Here is a 14222-nt window from a genome sequence, read left to right as displayed (position 1 = left end):
ATGGGTCAAAAATTGGATAGCAACACATAAGATTGAAGATTTATTGAAATTAAATTGTAAAAGAAACCAAGCGATCTTGTATTTAAAATTAAAATAATAAAATTTTATCCATCTGTTTAATCAAAATTACAAGATGGACTTCTCCATCTAAAAACGAGCCTATGAATGACGAAACCAAAAGAATTTCAGATGGGAGTCCCTATCTTCAACATCCGGGTGCGCTCATTATCCCAGAAATCATGGGCTTAACGTTAGAACATAGGGATTTTGCAGGGCCGTCTGGTCCGCTATATGCAAGTTTAATGTCAGCAAGCTCCACCTTCTGACATGGGAAGCCACTGCTGCAAGCAATCTGCACAACAACCGGAGTTGCGGAAGTTCCCCTTATATTCTTAAAACTAACACCACTGATCTTCACTTTTGATGGAGCCTGCAAAAGAAAAAAAGAAAGAACATTAAGACCCCAATAGACTTTTAGTAATCTCCCTAGTACTAAGGAACATAAAAAAATTAATATGCTTGTGTAGGCGTTCTTCAGAATTGCATTATGGATCTAGCATGATGCAACCAATTATGGAATGCAGTGCACAACATGTTTGCTTCACAGTCAATACTATGAATTGCGTTGAAACATTTTTTTCCATAAGATGTAAAAAAGAATTTGATAAATTGTGGAGTGTTTGAGCCACGAATTGGGTAAAATATTGTCACAGTAATTTAGTACTGTGAAAATATCCTTATGGTAACAGAAAAGGCAATACCTTTAGACTGCATTGGTTCCATGGGCAATACACTTGATCTATGATGACAGGGTTCTGGACATTGTTCATGACAATATCCTCAAAATGCATGTTAGATGCGACACCACCGTATAAAGCTGGCCAAGATTTTATTCTAACGCCATTTGTGGTATCTGAGATGGTGCAATTCTTGACAAATATTCCAGAAACAGGTTTCTCATTGGGGTATTTCCCTAAACTTCCAACACTGATGCCATGGCCAGGTCCAAATGTTACTCCTGTGATATGTAGTTCTTCGGTGCCATCTCCCACGGAGATACAATCATCGCCTGTGCCAATTTTTGAATCGATAATGTAGATCCCAGTAGATTGGCCGACATGGATTCCATCGGTGTTTACACTGTCACCAGGTGCACTCACGGTAAAATGCTGGAAGGTGAGGTTTTTGCATCCCAAGACGTTAACATGAAAGTTCTTGCTATCTCGACTAGTTATGTCTCGGACTAATGCATTGGTGATGAAATCGAACCTTAAATTCTGATCCATGTTAGAAGCAAACAAAAAGCAAATGATTAAAGAAACTTTGGTAGTGCCATAACATATAATTAAAAAATAAGGAAATTAGGCTTCATAATGGTGATTAGATTACCATTGGGAGGCTGTCACAATCTTTATCTTTCTGACATGTACTTTTGCTCCACGCAGCCTTTCCCTGCCCATCAAAAGTGCCGCTTCCCGACAATGTAAATTTATCAACGTGTTCGAAATTAACCCAATGACCTCCTGAGAACTGATTTGGGTCAACCGGTGCCTTCAACATGCCATCAACTTGGAGCTCAATCGCAGCCTTGCAAGGACCTGCTAGAGTCAATTTCCGTAACGAGTATGTCCCACTTGGAATAAGAACTTTGCTGGGGTTTGTTGAAGCACAAGCATCTTTCCAAGCATTGGTTAAAGCCTAAAAATGGAAAGAGAAGGGAAATATATTTAGAGAGGATCAGTAGGTCTCAAATTCGGGTGTTACGTTGAAAATCTAAGGAAACGTAAATAAGTTCTGACTCGAATACTATATATTCAGTTTTTAAAATCAAACGCATGCATGCGAGAAAATATATAAGATACCTCTGTGATATCTTTACCGGCACCATTTTTAGTCACATCGAAGACACCTCTTGATTGGGCTTTAGCAGTTGATGCTAACAATAAAAATAGTGAGACTGATATTACTGCTGAGGAGACAACTTTCAGGCCCATCTTTTTGTCAGCTATGTTGCTTTCTTTCTTCAATACTCTAGGAAAACGAATGAATTTCTTAATCTTCCATGTCGATCCTTTATACGGCGAGAGGGGAATTCAACACCACTCGTAAATTTATCAAGCAGTTGATGAATTTTGTCCATGTTTGTGCAAGGTTGTAGCTTTGCCATTCAATGTCATTACTATTATTAGCTTCTCTTGCAATATAGCATATCAAAATGTTCTAAGAAAAATCTATATATATCGATCACTCTGTCCATAGAAACCTAATTTCATGCTAAGATTTATTTAATTTTTAAAAATTCTGATATTTTTGAATATTAGTTTTCCATTATGTGCATATATACAATTAGAGTATGCAATACATACCTAATACGAGTCAAACCCTATTGAGATTTCTAGGATTTAGTTTCTCCAAAGCCTTCTTGTTGTTTTTATTATAATCATTTTTGGGAGAGAAGTGATTGAGAATAATGGATATTCTGGAGATCCTATTTTGTGTGTGTGTGTGTGTGTGTGTTTTTATTGAGATATAGTTTTATTAGGTTCGTTTAGTGTTTGCAATTTGTTTTTGAAAAAAAACTTCTAAGTTTCAACACTTATCATTAAAAATTAGTTGAAGGGCAACCAATTAATGATTAAAAGGCTTACATAATCAGTAGTCATCTCTTCTATTTATATGACTAGGCCAACATATATTAGTTATTGTGTAGTGATAGGATCTGAACCAATGACCCTCTGAACCCAAAACAGATGCGCTGACCAGACTGCGCTACACCTCGTCTCACCCCTCCGGAGCATATAAATCCACCCGATTGATGAAGACTTGAGCCAGGATGTCCCTTCGAAGGGTTAGCTACGTCCTGAAAGAACTTGCTACAAGCGGGCAACTTACTACCTCTTTGTCTCCTCTTCTTATATAGTGAATGGACTTTGTTTCATTGTATAAGAGACGGGTCGATGGGCAAGTGAGCTAATCTCGCCTTCGTTGATCCAATTGAAGAGAGTTATCACGACTCTGCTACATCGCGATCGTTTATTCCTAAGCGATAGAGAATACAAAGCACACAAGGCGCATGATGAACAAGATGTACTAAGCAAAATAAATCCATACAAGGAAAGTACAATATTTTCTATATTAGAACACATGAGATGACCCCAAAGTTGAGTTTTACTTTATTGAATAATGAGAAATCATTTTGCATACTCACATGAAAGCAAGGTCTACTGATCCTAAGTGCATGCATTTGAAATGAGGAAAGACCATCTTTAATAATCTTTTCATGAGGCTAAAATATATCATTTGCAGTCCTTTTTTGAGCCTAGTAATGTTTTTTGGAAATAACGTTGGCTAGGATCACAACTCACATTAGGGGCAAGTGCGAGAAAAATCCACAATGATTAAAAATGCCTGAACAAAGGATCTAAAAAATTGAGCTTTCCATAAAAATAACTAATGATGATGCTTAACCAAATGAAGAAAGAAAAAAACAAAAAAAAGGCCCAAACTCAACATTGGGGGGCACAATAGATCATTTTGGAAATAAATTCAAATGACAAAAGGTCAAGAAACAAGCACTGGTGATCTTAAGTCTTGAAATCTCCTAAACATCTTTTGAGCCTATAAATATCCCATTACAATAAGACCACTTTCATAACTCTTCAAATTTTTTCCACCTGGGTAAGTCTCTCATTACAGTGAGACCATCTTCCCTAGGTAGGTCACCCATTACAATGAGATCACTCTTTTTTTTCCTTGTGGGTAGGTCATCCATAACAATGAGACCACTTTTCATATTCTTTCCACTTGGGTAGGTCACCTATTACAATGAGACCACTCTTTATATTTTTTCCACTTGGGTAGGTCATCCATTACAATGAAACCACTCTTCACATCTTCCACATGGGTAAGTCACCCATTACAATGAGACTATTTTTCATTTTTTTTTTCACCTGGGTAAGTCACCCATAACAATGAGACCAATTTTTACTTTTCATATTTTTTCCACTTAGGTAGGTCACTCATTATAATGAGACCACACACATATTTTATTTGGTTCTGGTTAAAGGAGGTCGCCATAAGGGATCTCGGGTTAACTTAACCACATAGAGATTTTAGCTTTGGTTTAAGGGAATCGCCAGATGGGATTTCAGGTTAACTGAGCTACATACCGACTTTGGTTTTATTTAAATGAGGTCGCCAGATAGGATCTCAAGTTAAGCCAACCACACATAGAATTTAGCTTTGGTTAAAAGGAGTCGCCAGATGAAATTTCAAGTTGACCAAGCTACACACAAACATAATTTTGGTTATGGTTAAAGAAGATCGCCATATGGAATCTCAGGTTAACCCAATTGCAAACACAGATATTTCAGCTTTGGTTAAAGAGAGTCATCAGAAGGGATTTCAAATTGACCGAGCTAAACACATAATTTTGGTTTTAGTTGAAAGGGATCACCAGATGGGATCTTCGGTTGACCCAATCACACACAAAGATTTCAGCTTTGGTTAAAGGGAGTCGTCATAAGGGATTTCAAGTTGACTGAGCTACACAAAGACTTTAGTTTTGATTAAAGGAGATCGTCATATGGGATTTCAAGTTGACCGAGCCACCAACATTATCTTAACATTAGAAGAAAAATGACAAAAACCCTACCATTAGAAAATTCTCAAGAAAAGAAAAAGAAAGAAACTTCAAACCCTGCCATTAGAAAGAATATTTTTTGGTTTTGGTTAAAGGGAATCGTCAAATAGGATTTTAGGTTAACCCAACCAAAGACAGAATTTAGAGGATCGCCAGATTGGGATCTTAGAATAACCAAGTTGTACACAATTTTAATTTATGGTTAAAAGGGATTGATATAAAGACAGAGTTTCAGATCAACCAAGCTTTGAGAAGATCAATTTCAGAACTTCTGTTTTGTTTATTTTTAAAAAACTGACTATGCAAAGCACTTAACTAGTCTTTACTCCATAATCGTTGTAAAGAGGGGGCAATTGTCATAGCTCATTTTTGGGTTATTCTCCAAATTTAGTTTTTCTCTTCAAAAATAAAAACAAATATTTGGAATAAAAATAAAAAATCCAAAAAATAATAATAGTGAGAAGAGGATGCCGAAGCGTCTAGAAAATGGCTAGAAATTTGTTGAGGAGTTTCAAAAATACAAAGATTGAATTTTGACAATATATTTTTGACTGACAGGAGCCCTGTTAACAAAGAAAATTCAATTTAAGGAAGAAAAGTTCAAAATTATATGTTTATAGACTCAATTAAATTTTATTGAAGGTTTAATTGAATTAATGAAGTGTTTGATTGCAAGAAAAAATGATTTCTTAAGTCAATTTAGGCTTTAATTCGAATAAATTAAAGTTCAGGGGTCAAATTATAATTTTTCAGAGTTGATTTAGCCAAATTAGGGGCTTAATTGCATAAATATTGAGCTTTGATGGCCATTAGGGACTTGATTGAAGAAATCCGAAATCAACGACCAAACTTAAAAACACGCTTAAATAGAGGGGTTGGAATTGACTGAATTAGGGGCTAAATTGAAGAAAATAAAACTTTATTATCAATTGAGGGTCAAAATGCATAAATTCAAAACCAATGACTAAAGTGAAAAAGGCAGCCAACTTCAAGGCTGATGATTGAATTTGGCAGAGATGCAATTGAATTGATTCTTAAAATCAAAATTACACTTGAGTACTTAATTGAACAAAACACAAATTGAGGACTCATTAATGAAACAATGCATTTTTAGAAAAACAGTGTTGTTTCATCCATTGTTAAAAAAAGAAAGAGAAGAAGCCATAACGGTGTTGTTTTGAACGACACTGTGGGTCTTCTTCTTCCCCTGGATGCACAAAAGCAAGGGAAAAAGAAGTTTGTTCCCCTACATTTGTCTCTCTCCCTCTCTCTCCTGAAAACACAAAAATTAACAAGACTCACACTTGTGGGCTACCACCTGATGAAAAAACAAAGGGGACAAGCCCTGCGGGCGGCTGCACAATGGTTGTCGGCCAACCTACCCCTGTGTCATGACTGGACAGGGGTAATAACCCTCTCTCCCCCCTTTTCTCCTTATAAATACCAGGGCGGAGAAAGGAGCTAAAGTAGGGATGAAGATGACATTTTAGAGAGTTTTGAGAGGTAAAACACAGGGAGGAGAAGAAAAAAACAGAGGGACATTATAGAGAAAAGAGAACGAGAATGAAATAGAAGAGAAACGAAAGGGTAGAAAAACAAGGGAGAATAGAGGAAGGGAAAGGAATAAGAAAGAAAGAGAAAGAAAGAAAAAAGATAGAGAGTAGGAAGCAGACAAAGAAAAATAGAGAGACTAAAAAGAGGGAGAGAACAAGGGAGAGGAAGAAAAACAATAAAGAGCAAACGAAAACAGAAGAGGGGGGGAGAAAAACAGAGACAGATGTCTCTACACAGAGAAGAAGAAAAATCGTTCCTCACCGCAAACCATTACTTGCCGCCATAATATTGCCATCGTGAATGACTGCACTGCCAACGCCACCACTAGGTCAGCCTCTCTCTCTACTTCCTTCCTCCTCCTCCTCCTCCACTTCTTCTTTTTCTTCATTTTCACTGCCTCCATTGTTCTACAAGTGAAAAATGGAGAGTATCTCCAATGTTTACTAGGTCGGACAACACTGGCCTAAATTAAAATAGTTGGCTCGGGTCCGGTTCAGTCCAAAAAAAATTCCAAAGATCCTTTTAAAAAAATGTAATTTTCCCGTGTATTTTTCTATCAATCTTGCTTAATATTGATTTGTATTTTTATATTGTAAAAATACAAATCTGGTATTAAAATAACCAGTTTTCATTAAAACATTACAAAAAATTATAAAACAAAAAAAATGTCTTGTTTTCATGCATATGACCAAGTCTCTCAAAGATTAAAAAAAAATCATATCATATTTTAATACAACAAAAATTCAAAAAATATATGTTTTAGCTTGCATTTTGGCTTCAATAACCAAAAATACAAATCCAGTATTAAAATACCCGGTTTTCGTTGAAACATTACAAAAAAATATAAAACAAAAAAAATGTCTTGTTTTCATGCATACGACCAAGTCTCTCAAAAATTTTAAAAAAAATCATATCATATTTTCATACAACAAAAATTCAAAAAATATATTTTTTAGCTTGCATTTTGGCTTTAATAACCAAAAATACAAATCTGGTATTAAAATACCAGGTTTTCGTTGAAACATTACAGAAAATTATAAAACGGAAAAAATGTCTTGTTTTCATGCATACGACCAAGTCTCTCAAAGATTAAAAAAAAATCATATCATATTTTCATACAATAAAAATTCAAAAAATATATGTTTTAGCTTGCATTTTGGCTTTAATAACCAATTTATTAAAGCCATAAGAACTAAACCAATATTTCAAAAATACCCAAAAAATATTTGTATGTAAAATATATTTCCGATATTAAAAAGGTAGTTCTTTTTATTGATGTTAGAATGGTTAGGTTTTACCCGATGATATAAGAATCTATTTACTGAGGAGAATTTTTCTTCAATCTTAGATAGACCAACAACTAGAAAACAGAGCCATACCTTAGCTTTATCAGACAATCAAACAATGCAGCTTACCTTAGGTAGGGTGTATTTGGGGTGCTAATACCTTCCTTTGACGCAACTAGTTCTCGTACCCAATCTTTGATACTAGTTAGGGTTCCTAGTGACCAAAATACTTGGTGGTGACTCTCATTCCCTTTTTTCACTAATAAAAGACAAGAATTCCTTGTCTTCCCATATTTGCCAAATATATACGAGAGTAAACGATCGTTGCAACGCCGCACATATGCGACAAGACTTGTGAAGGTGACAAACATGAGTTGGCAGGGCAGGGCAGGGTTGACAAACCTCGTTGACTGTTGCATATAAACAACCTGATAAAGTGAGCCATTTAGAAAGGCATTATGGACTTCAAGTTGCTGAATCTACCAATGGTTAGATACATCAACGGTGAGGACTAGCTGAATAGTGGTTGGTTTAACATTAATGGGTGTAATGAGAAAAACGTAAGATATAAAGAAAGAAATGATTGAAAGAAAGACTTATTAGCTATTGATATGATTATTATAAAACATATCCTTTGTAAACCCCAAGAAAAATAAATAAATAAAGTGAAGAAATTCATGCATATGGTTAAATAAAAAACAGGAATTCAGAAATTTTTGAATATGAATTTACAGGTGAAATAATTCGAGATATTATAATAAACTCGGTACTATTGAGGGTTGGATTTAATTGAAGAGAAAAATACACTTAAAGGAAAAAGGGGGCCTAAATGCAAATAAGAGAAAATATAGGGTATAAATACTCTCTCCTCACCAAAACAAGAAATTTGTAGGTACCATAAGGAGAGAAGATAGGTTGTTTTATACCCATTCTTAAGAAATCAAGAGAGCAACACTAACATTTCAAGAACCCATCTAAGATTTAGAGCTTATAGATGGGATAAACACTTGAGAGCAAACGATTACCAAGAAATTGAACAAGAAGAAAAGAAAGGAGGGAATTGAAAATCTTTAACTGGTTGAAGATCAAGATCTTAATTTGTACCAGGTAAGGTATTCTAAACATGACCTTAAAAAAATTCATTTTTAAATTCGATAAAGAATTGAAGCCTTGATATTGAATCATAGATTAGGGTTCTTACACATAAATTGGGGAGAAAGTACTGATTGTTGAGATTAAGTTAATTCATGTGTGTGGTATATAGTTTATGAAAGTATTGTGTGAAGGGGAGGGGGAGACAGATTTGTCTCCTGACTTTCGGTGAGATTTCGGATAGAAGGATGAGGGAATTAGGATTGGATTCCTTATAGAAATTGTAGATTTGAATGTTAGCTAACCAAGGAAATTGGTCTTGCTCAATTTGGAGATGTAGAACTCTAGTTATGGGTTACCAACCGAAACTGAGTCGTGACTAATTATGTAGGGCAGTAGGACTGATTAGTTGATGAGCAATTTTGACTATCTTGGAGGCAGAACTGGGTTCTTCTTCCTTTAGAGAACTGGTAGCCTCGTGTCTTAGCTTTCTAACGAGATTGATTTCATTTAAAATGGAGTATTAGAACTTTAGATATAGTTAAAAATCTGATGATTGTTCAAACAGTAACAGTTGGAAATTGGACAGTACAGTAACAGTTCAAAGTTAAACAGTAATAGTTGGAAATTGGACAGTAGCGGTTCAAAGTCAGACAGTAACGGTTGGAAATTGGACAATAACAGGTTAAAGTCAAACAGTAACGGTTCAAATTTAGATGGTAACAGTTGGAAATTGGACAATAATAGTTCAAAGTCAGATAGTAACGGTTCAAAGTCAGACAGTAACAGTTGGAAATTTGACAGTAATAGTTCAAAATTAGACAGTAATAGTTGGAAATTGGACAATAACAGTTTAAAGTTAGACAATAACAGTAGATTTTCATGTGAATACTATAAATAAGAATATAAAAGAATTGAGTCATAGGAATACTTACAAATTGAGATACTAACTCTGAAAATATACATTATATATGTATGTATATGAGGAAATGAACATGAATAGAAAGTAACATATGAGTAATGGATGAATATGAATTCTCTATAATATCAGCTTGAAGGAATCATAACTAAAAAACTTCCTTGTGATTCAGGAGGAGCAACCAGGATTGGATCTTCTGTTAGGGGAGGTCGCAAGACAGGCGAAGTAGGTGCGTGATTTTCCTCATATTTGCACTTATATAATTTAAAATTCTTCTGGTGAATGCAATTAAAATAAATGTTGTGTTTAATGTAAATAAAATCTAGTGTAAATACCAGATTAGCTTCGGCTAATGGCATCCGCGATAGGATTGTCGGGATATGAATTACAAGATGAGCTTTGGCTAATGGCATCCATTATAGGATTGTCGGGATATGAATTACACCGTGATAGGATTGCCGAGAGATGATTTACAAGATTAACTTCGGCTAATAACATCCGTGATAGGATTGCCGGGAGATGGATTACAAGATTAGACCTTGCAAGGTCACCCAATTCATGCAAGTAAATAAGATTATTCAATTAAGAATATACAAATGAGTGTTAATTGGGTTTATAAGATTTACAAGCAAAATATAAGTTCTCTGTTAGAATTATTATGGTTTGATAGAAAGTTAATACTTTATTTGTATTTATTACATGAGCATACATGTATTTTTATCAACATAATGGTATATTTATTTATGTAACAGGTCCATCAAACATCCAGGAAGATCATTAGTTTAGGACTCTACTTTGTGAAGCTTATGTAAATATTTAACTTAAACAAAAGGGAATTAACGTGTTTATGTAGTATACTTTTGTGTAAACCTTGATGTATTTATAAAAGTTCAGCTTAGCATTTAGTATTTTAGTTATCTTGTAACTAACCCTTTTGAAATATTTAGGAACACTTATTATGTTGTAAATACTTTCTTTGCATGTTAGTATTCCTTTTCTTTTAAATTTTATGATATGATGTTTGGACTATGTTCATATTGATCTTACTCGTAGGATATATATATATATTGTATGGAATTATAAGGATTGCTATAAGGTCTGAAATTATGGGACGTTGTGATGATGGGTTGATTGAGTAAATTGATAGTAGTTGATAACTTGGGATGTCCTAAATGCAAACAAAACTCTGCCGAATTTTTAGAAATAAAAAAAATCACCCTCAAATAAAGAGGATATGTTGGGATCTTTTAACATTGATTGAGTTGTATAGTCGAACTGTTACATCCTTGAATGAGAGAAATTTATGAGATGAGTTTGTGACTGCAAGAGGGATCACCTGTGTGTTGCAACAACAGCAACAGGGGAGCACGAGTAGAGCTTCTACTACAGGTAGGTGACTTTCACCTTCTATTTAAATAAAGTTGAATAATGAAAATACTTTATCATAAATGTTACTATATTGTGTTAATTCAGATATCAGATTGTCAAATGCTTAAATGTTGACAAATGATTGATTAGCTTCGGCAAATGGCATTCGAATAGATGACCGGGACAAACAAATTATTAGTTTCGGCTAATGGCATCTGAAGAGATGACCTTGAACAATGAAATACCTTATCATGAACGTTGTCATATTGTGTTAAGTCAGATATCAGATTGTCAAATGCTTAAATGTTGATAAATGATTGACCGGGACAAACAAATGGCATGCGAATGGATGACCGGGACAAACAAATGATCACGGCTAATGGCATCCGAAGGGATGAGTAGGATAAATGATTGATTAGCTTCGGCTAATGGCATCCGAAGGGATGACCGGGACAAACGATTGATTAGCTTCGGCTAATAGCATCCGAATGGATGACTGGAATAAATGAATGATTAGCTTTAGCTAATGGCATCCGAAGGGATGACCGGGACAAACGATTGATTAGTTTTGGCTGATGGCATTCGAAGGGGATGGGCAGGGTGAGTGAACAGTTAACATCGACAAATGATGTTTTAAAAGAATGGCCAGATTTAAGATTATGTTTGATTGTAAGAATTGGTGCATATATATGTACTGCAAGTGGTGTATACCAAGAACATGAAGGAACTACAAATGTCACACTTCAAACATGAGATAATGTTAATGCTTCATTAAACTGCTAGACCATTTTCTTAATGTTGTTATTATTATTATTATTATTATTATTATTATTATTAAGTAATTGCATTCTTGTAAATGTTTTGTACTATAATAGGGACGTCATACCAACAAGGTGCCTAGGAAACTCGATATACGAGAACCTACTTTTACAAGGAATCATGTAGTTGCATTCTAAATCATGATGTATTTTATATGAATCAATGTATTGAATGTATAACTATTATTAGATCCTTTTAGATTAAATTCATGACGACTATTTGTAGGATAGAATACAAACTCATGACTATGCATGTATATTTTAAATGCGAACTTCTAATCATGCAAACATAATATTATGAGTTTATGTAAGATTCACTTTTAAATGAAATGTTGATTGTTGGTGATGTATGGATTATATATTGATGATGCGAAGGGAACATGTTTGCCAATTACCGACACGATGAGTGTCAAGTACCAAAAAAAAAATTTACTGTTGTTTTGGGCTTGAAAAGCCGGGTTGTTACATGTTGTGGTAGAGAGTAGCTAGAAAGATCAATGCAAAGATCTAAACCTGGTAGTGACTGAGCAAGGACCCGTGAAGGAGAGACAAGTCCTAACGATGAAGCTACGGGCACAACAGAAGGAGGAGAATTAGATGTTGTGATGTACAAAGTAGCAGACCCTGAACCTGCAAAATGATCAATAGGCATAGTTACAATTGGTGATAAAGGGATTGAGGGTTGTGTGATGGAAAGTATATTAAGGACGGAAGGTGTGAGATAAGGTTCAGTTGTGGGTTAGAGATGGTCATGCCAGAAACATGACCAGACTCAAGAAATGGAAAAGATTGTTCATGAAAGCGGGCATGACACGAGATATAAATACGATCAGAAGACAAATCAAGACAATGATATCCTAGATGACATGAAAACCTAGAAACACACAAGGAGTAGAACGATAGTCTAACTTATGAGCATTATATGGTCGAAGAAACGGAAAGTAGAGACATCTGAAAGTATGTAGGAAACTATAATCAGGTGGCTGATGAAAAGAACATTGAAATGGAGATTTGTTTTGTAAGATTGATGTTAGCATACAATTAATAAGATAAACATGTATTTTATATGCATAATTCCAGAATTTTAAAGGTGCCTTACAATGACCAAGTAGTGCGAGACACATTTCAACAATATGACGGTGACGACGCTTAACAATACCATTTTGTTCATGTGTATATGGACATTTTATGCGATGATGAATACCAATAGTTTTGAAGAAGGAATTTAATTTACAATATTCACCACCCCGGTTAGTTTGAACCGATTTTATTTTGCGAGAGAACTATTGTACAACCAAGACTTGAAATTGATGAAACACATCAGATTTACACTAAGACGATAAAACCAAATAAATTTTGTGTGTGCATCCACAAAGATCACAAAATAATAGAAACCATTAGAAGATCAAATAGGGGCAGGACCCCAAACATCACTAAAAATTAGGTCAAGAGAAGCAAATGTTTTGTGACTTGTAGGTCTTAATGACAGACGCGATGATTTTTCTAATAGACATGGTGGACACTGAAAATTTAAAGGACGAGATGTAAAAGTGACCTTTTTGTTTGACGTTAAGAAACTTAGAATCCGGGAGCTTGAGTGACCAAGTCGACAATGCCAAACATCAGCAGAAGTGGATAAACTAGCAAACAAAAAAACTTAGGGCATAAACATGGCAGAAGACTCCAAAAGGATTTAAAGGTCATCTTTACTCTGACCGAAAAGCAGAACTTCCTTGGTTATGAGATCCTTAGCATAGAAAATAGAAGAGTGAAAAAAAAACATAGTTTTCAATACAGAATTGTTGAATAGACAAGTCTTCTTTTAATTTTTGTAACATGCAAGACATTAGATAACTTAAAAATTCATTTAGGGGTACGTAAGATATTATGGGTTGTATTAGATATGGCAAGTCCCTTACCATCACCAACATGTAATTGATCGTTATCAAGATAAGGTTTTGCATGTGTCAAACCAACAATATCTGGAGTAACATACTGATTCGTGTCGGTGTCAGGAAACCAAGTGACAAAATTTGCTATTGAAACGTCACTAAATGAGAGGTTAGCCGAGGCTTGATTACCATGGTGCACAAGCTGGGAGCATTGCTTTGCAGAGTGCCCAAATATGTTACAAAGCTGCCACTTAATCTGTCGTTGCCACTGACCAACATTACTTGTTTTGTTCTGCTGCTAATAAAGTCGATTCTTCTATCAATTTCCACGTTGTGGCTACTGGAAACCACTGTTGTTACCTCTGAAATTCTAACTATAATACTGATTTTAAGAAGGGCATATATTCCTCCACCCATTATTTTTCCCCTATCCCATTACAAAGAAGACTCGCTGTCATTAAACACTAAAAAAGCACGTTAAGCAGTGAAGACAGAGCGGGGTTGCATAAGTGTTGGCAGCAATGATCAGCTATGGGAAAGGATAAGTAGATAAGTGAAGGGAGCTCCTACGTAAAAATTCATGAGTAGATAAGTGACTATAAAGCTCAAAATATGGCAAAGGATCAGATTTCATTGATAAACTTGTAACTA

At 34.9% G+C, this 14222-nt stretch overlaps 1 protein-coding gene across 1 annotated transcript; it reads right to left on the bottom strand.

Annotated features, from left to right (window-relative positions):
• Positions 1 to 205: 205 nt before the first annotated feature.
• On the bottom strand, positions 206 to 1994 carry LOC133668071 (exopolygalacturonase-like). Its single transcript, XM_062087816.1, has 4 exons — positions 1863 to 1994; positions 1390 to 1698; positions 762 to 1277; positions 206 to 430 (listed from the first exon to the last, which is right to left on the bottom strand). The coding sequence occupies exons 1-4, from the start codon at positions 1992 to 1994 to the stop codon at positions 206 to 208; spliced, it is 1182 nt and encodes a 393-aa protein (XP_061943800.1).
• Between the last annotated feature and the right edge of the window lie 12228 nt (positions 1995 to 14222).

This window comes from Populus nigra, chromosome 11 (assembly GCF_951802175.1).
Source record: "Populus nigra chromosome 11, ddPopNigr1.1, whole genome shotgun sequence".
In the NCBI taxonomy this organism is placed as follows: Eukaryota; Viridiplantae; Streptophyta; class Magnoliopsida; order Malpighiales; family Salicaceae; genus Populus; species Populus nigra.
This window is presented reverse-complemented; position numbering and strand designations above follow the sequence as displayed.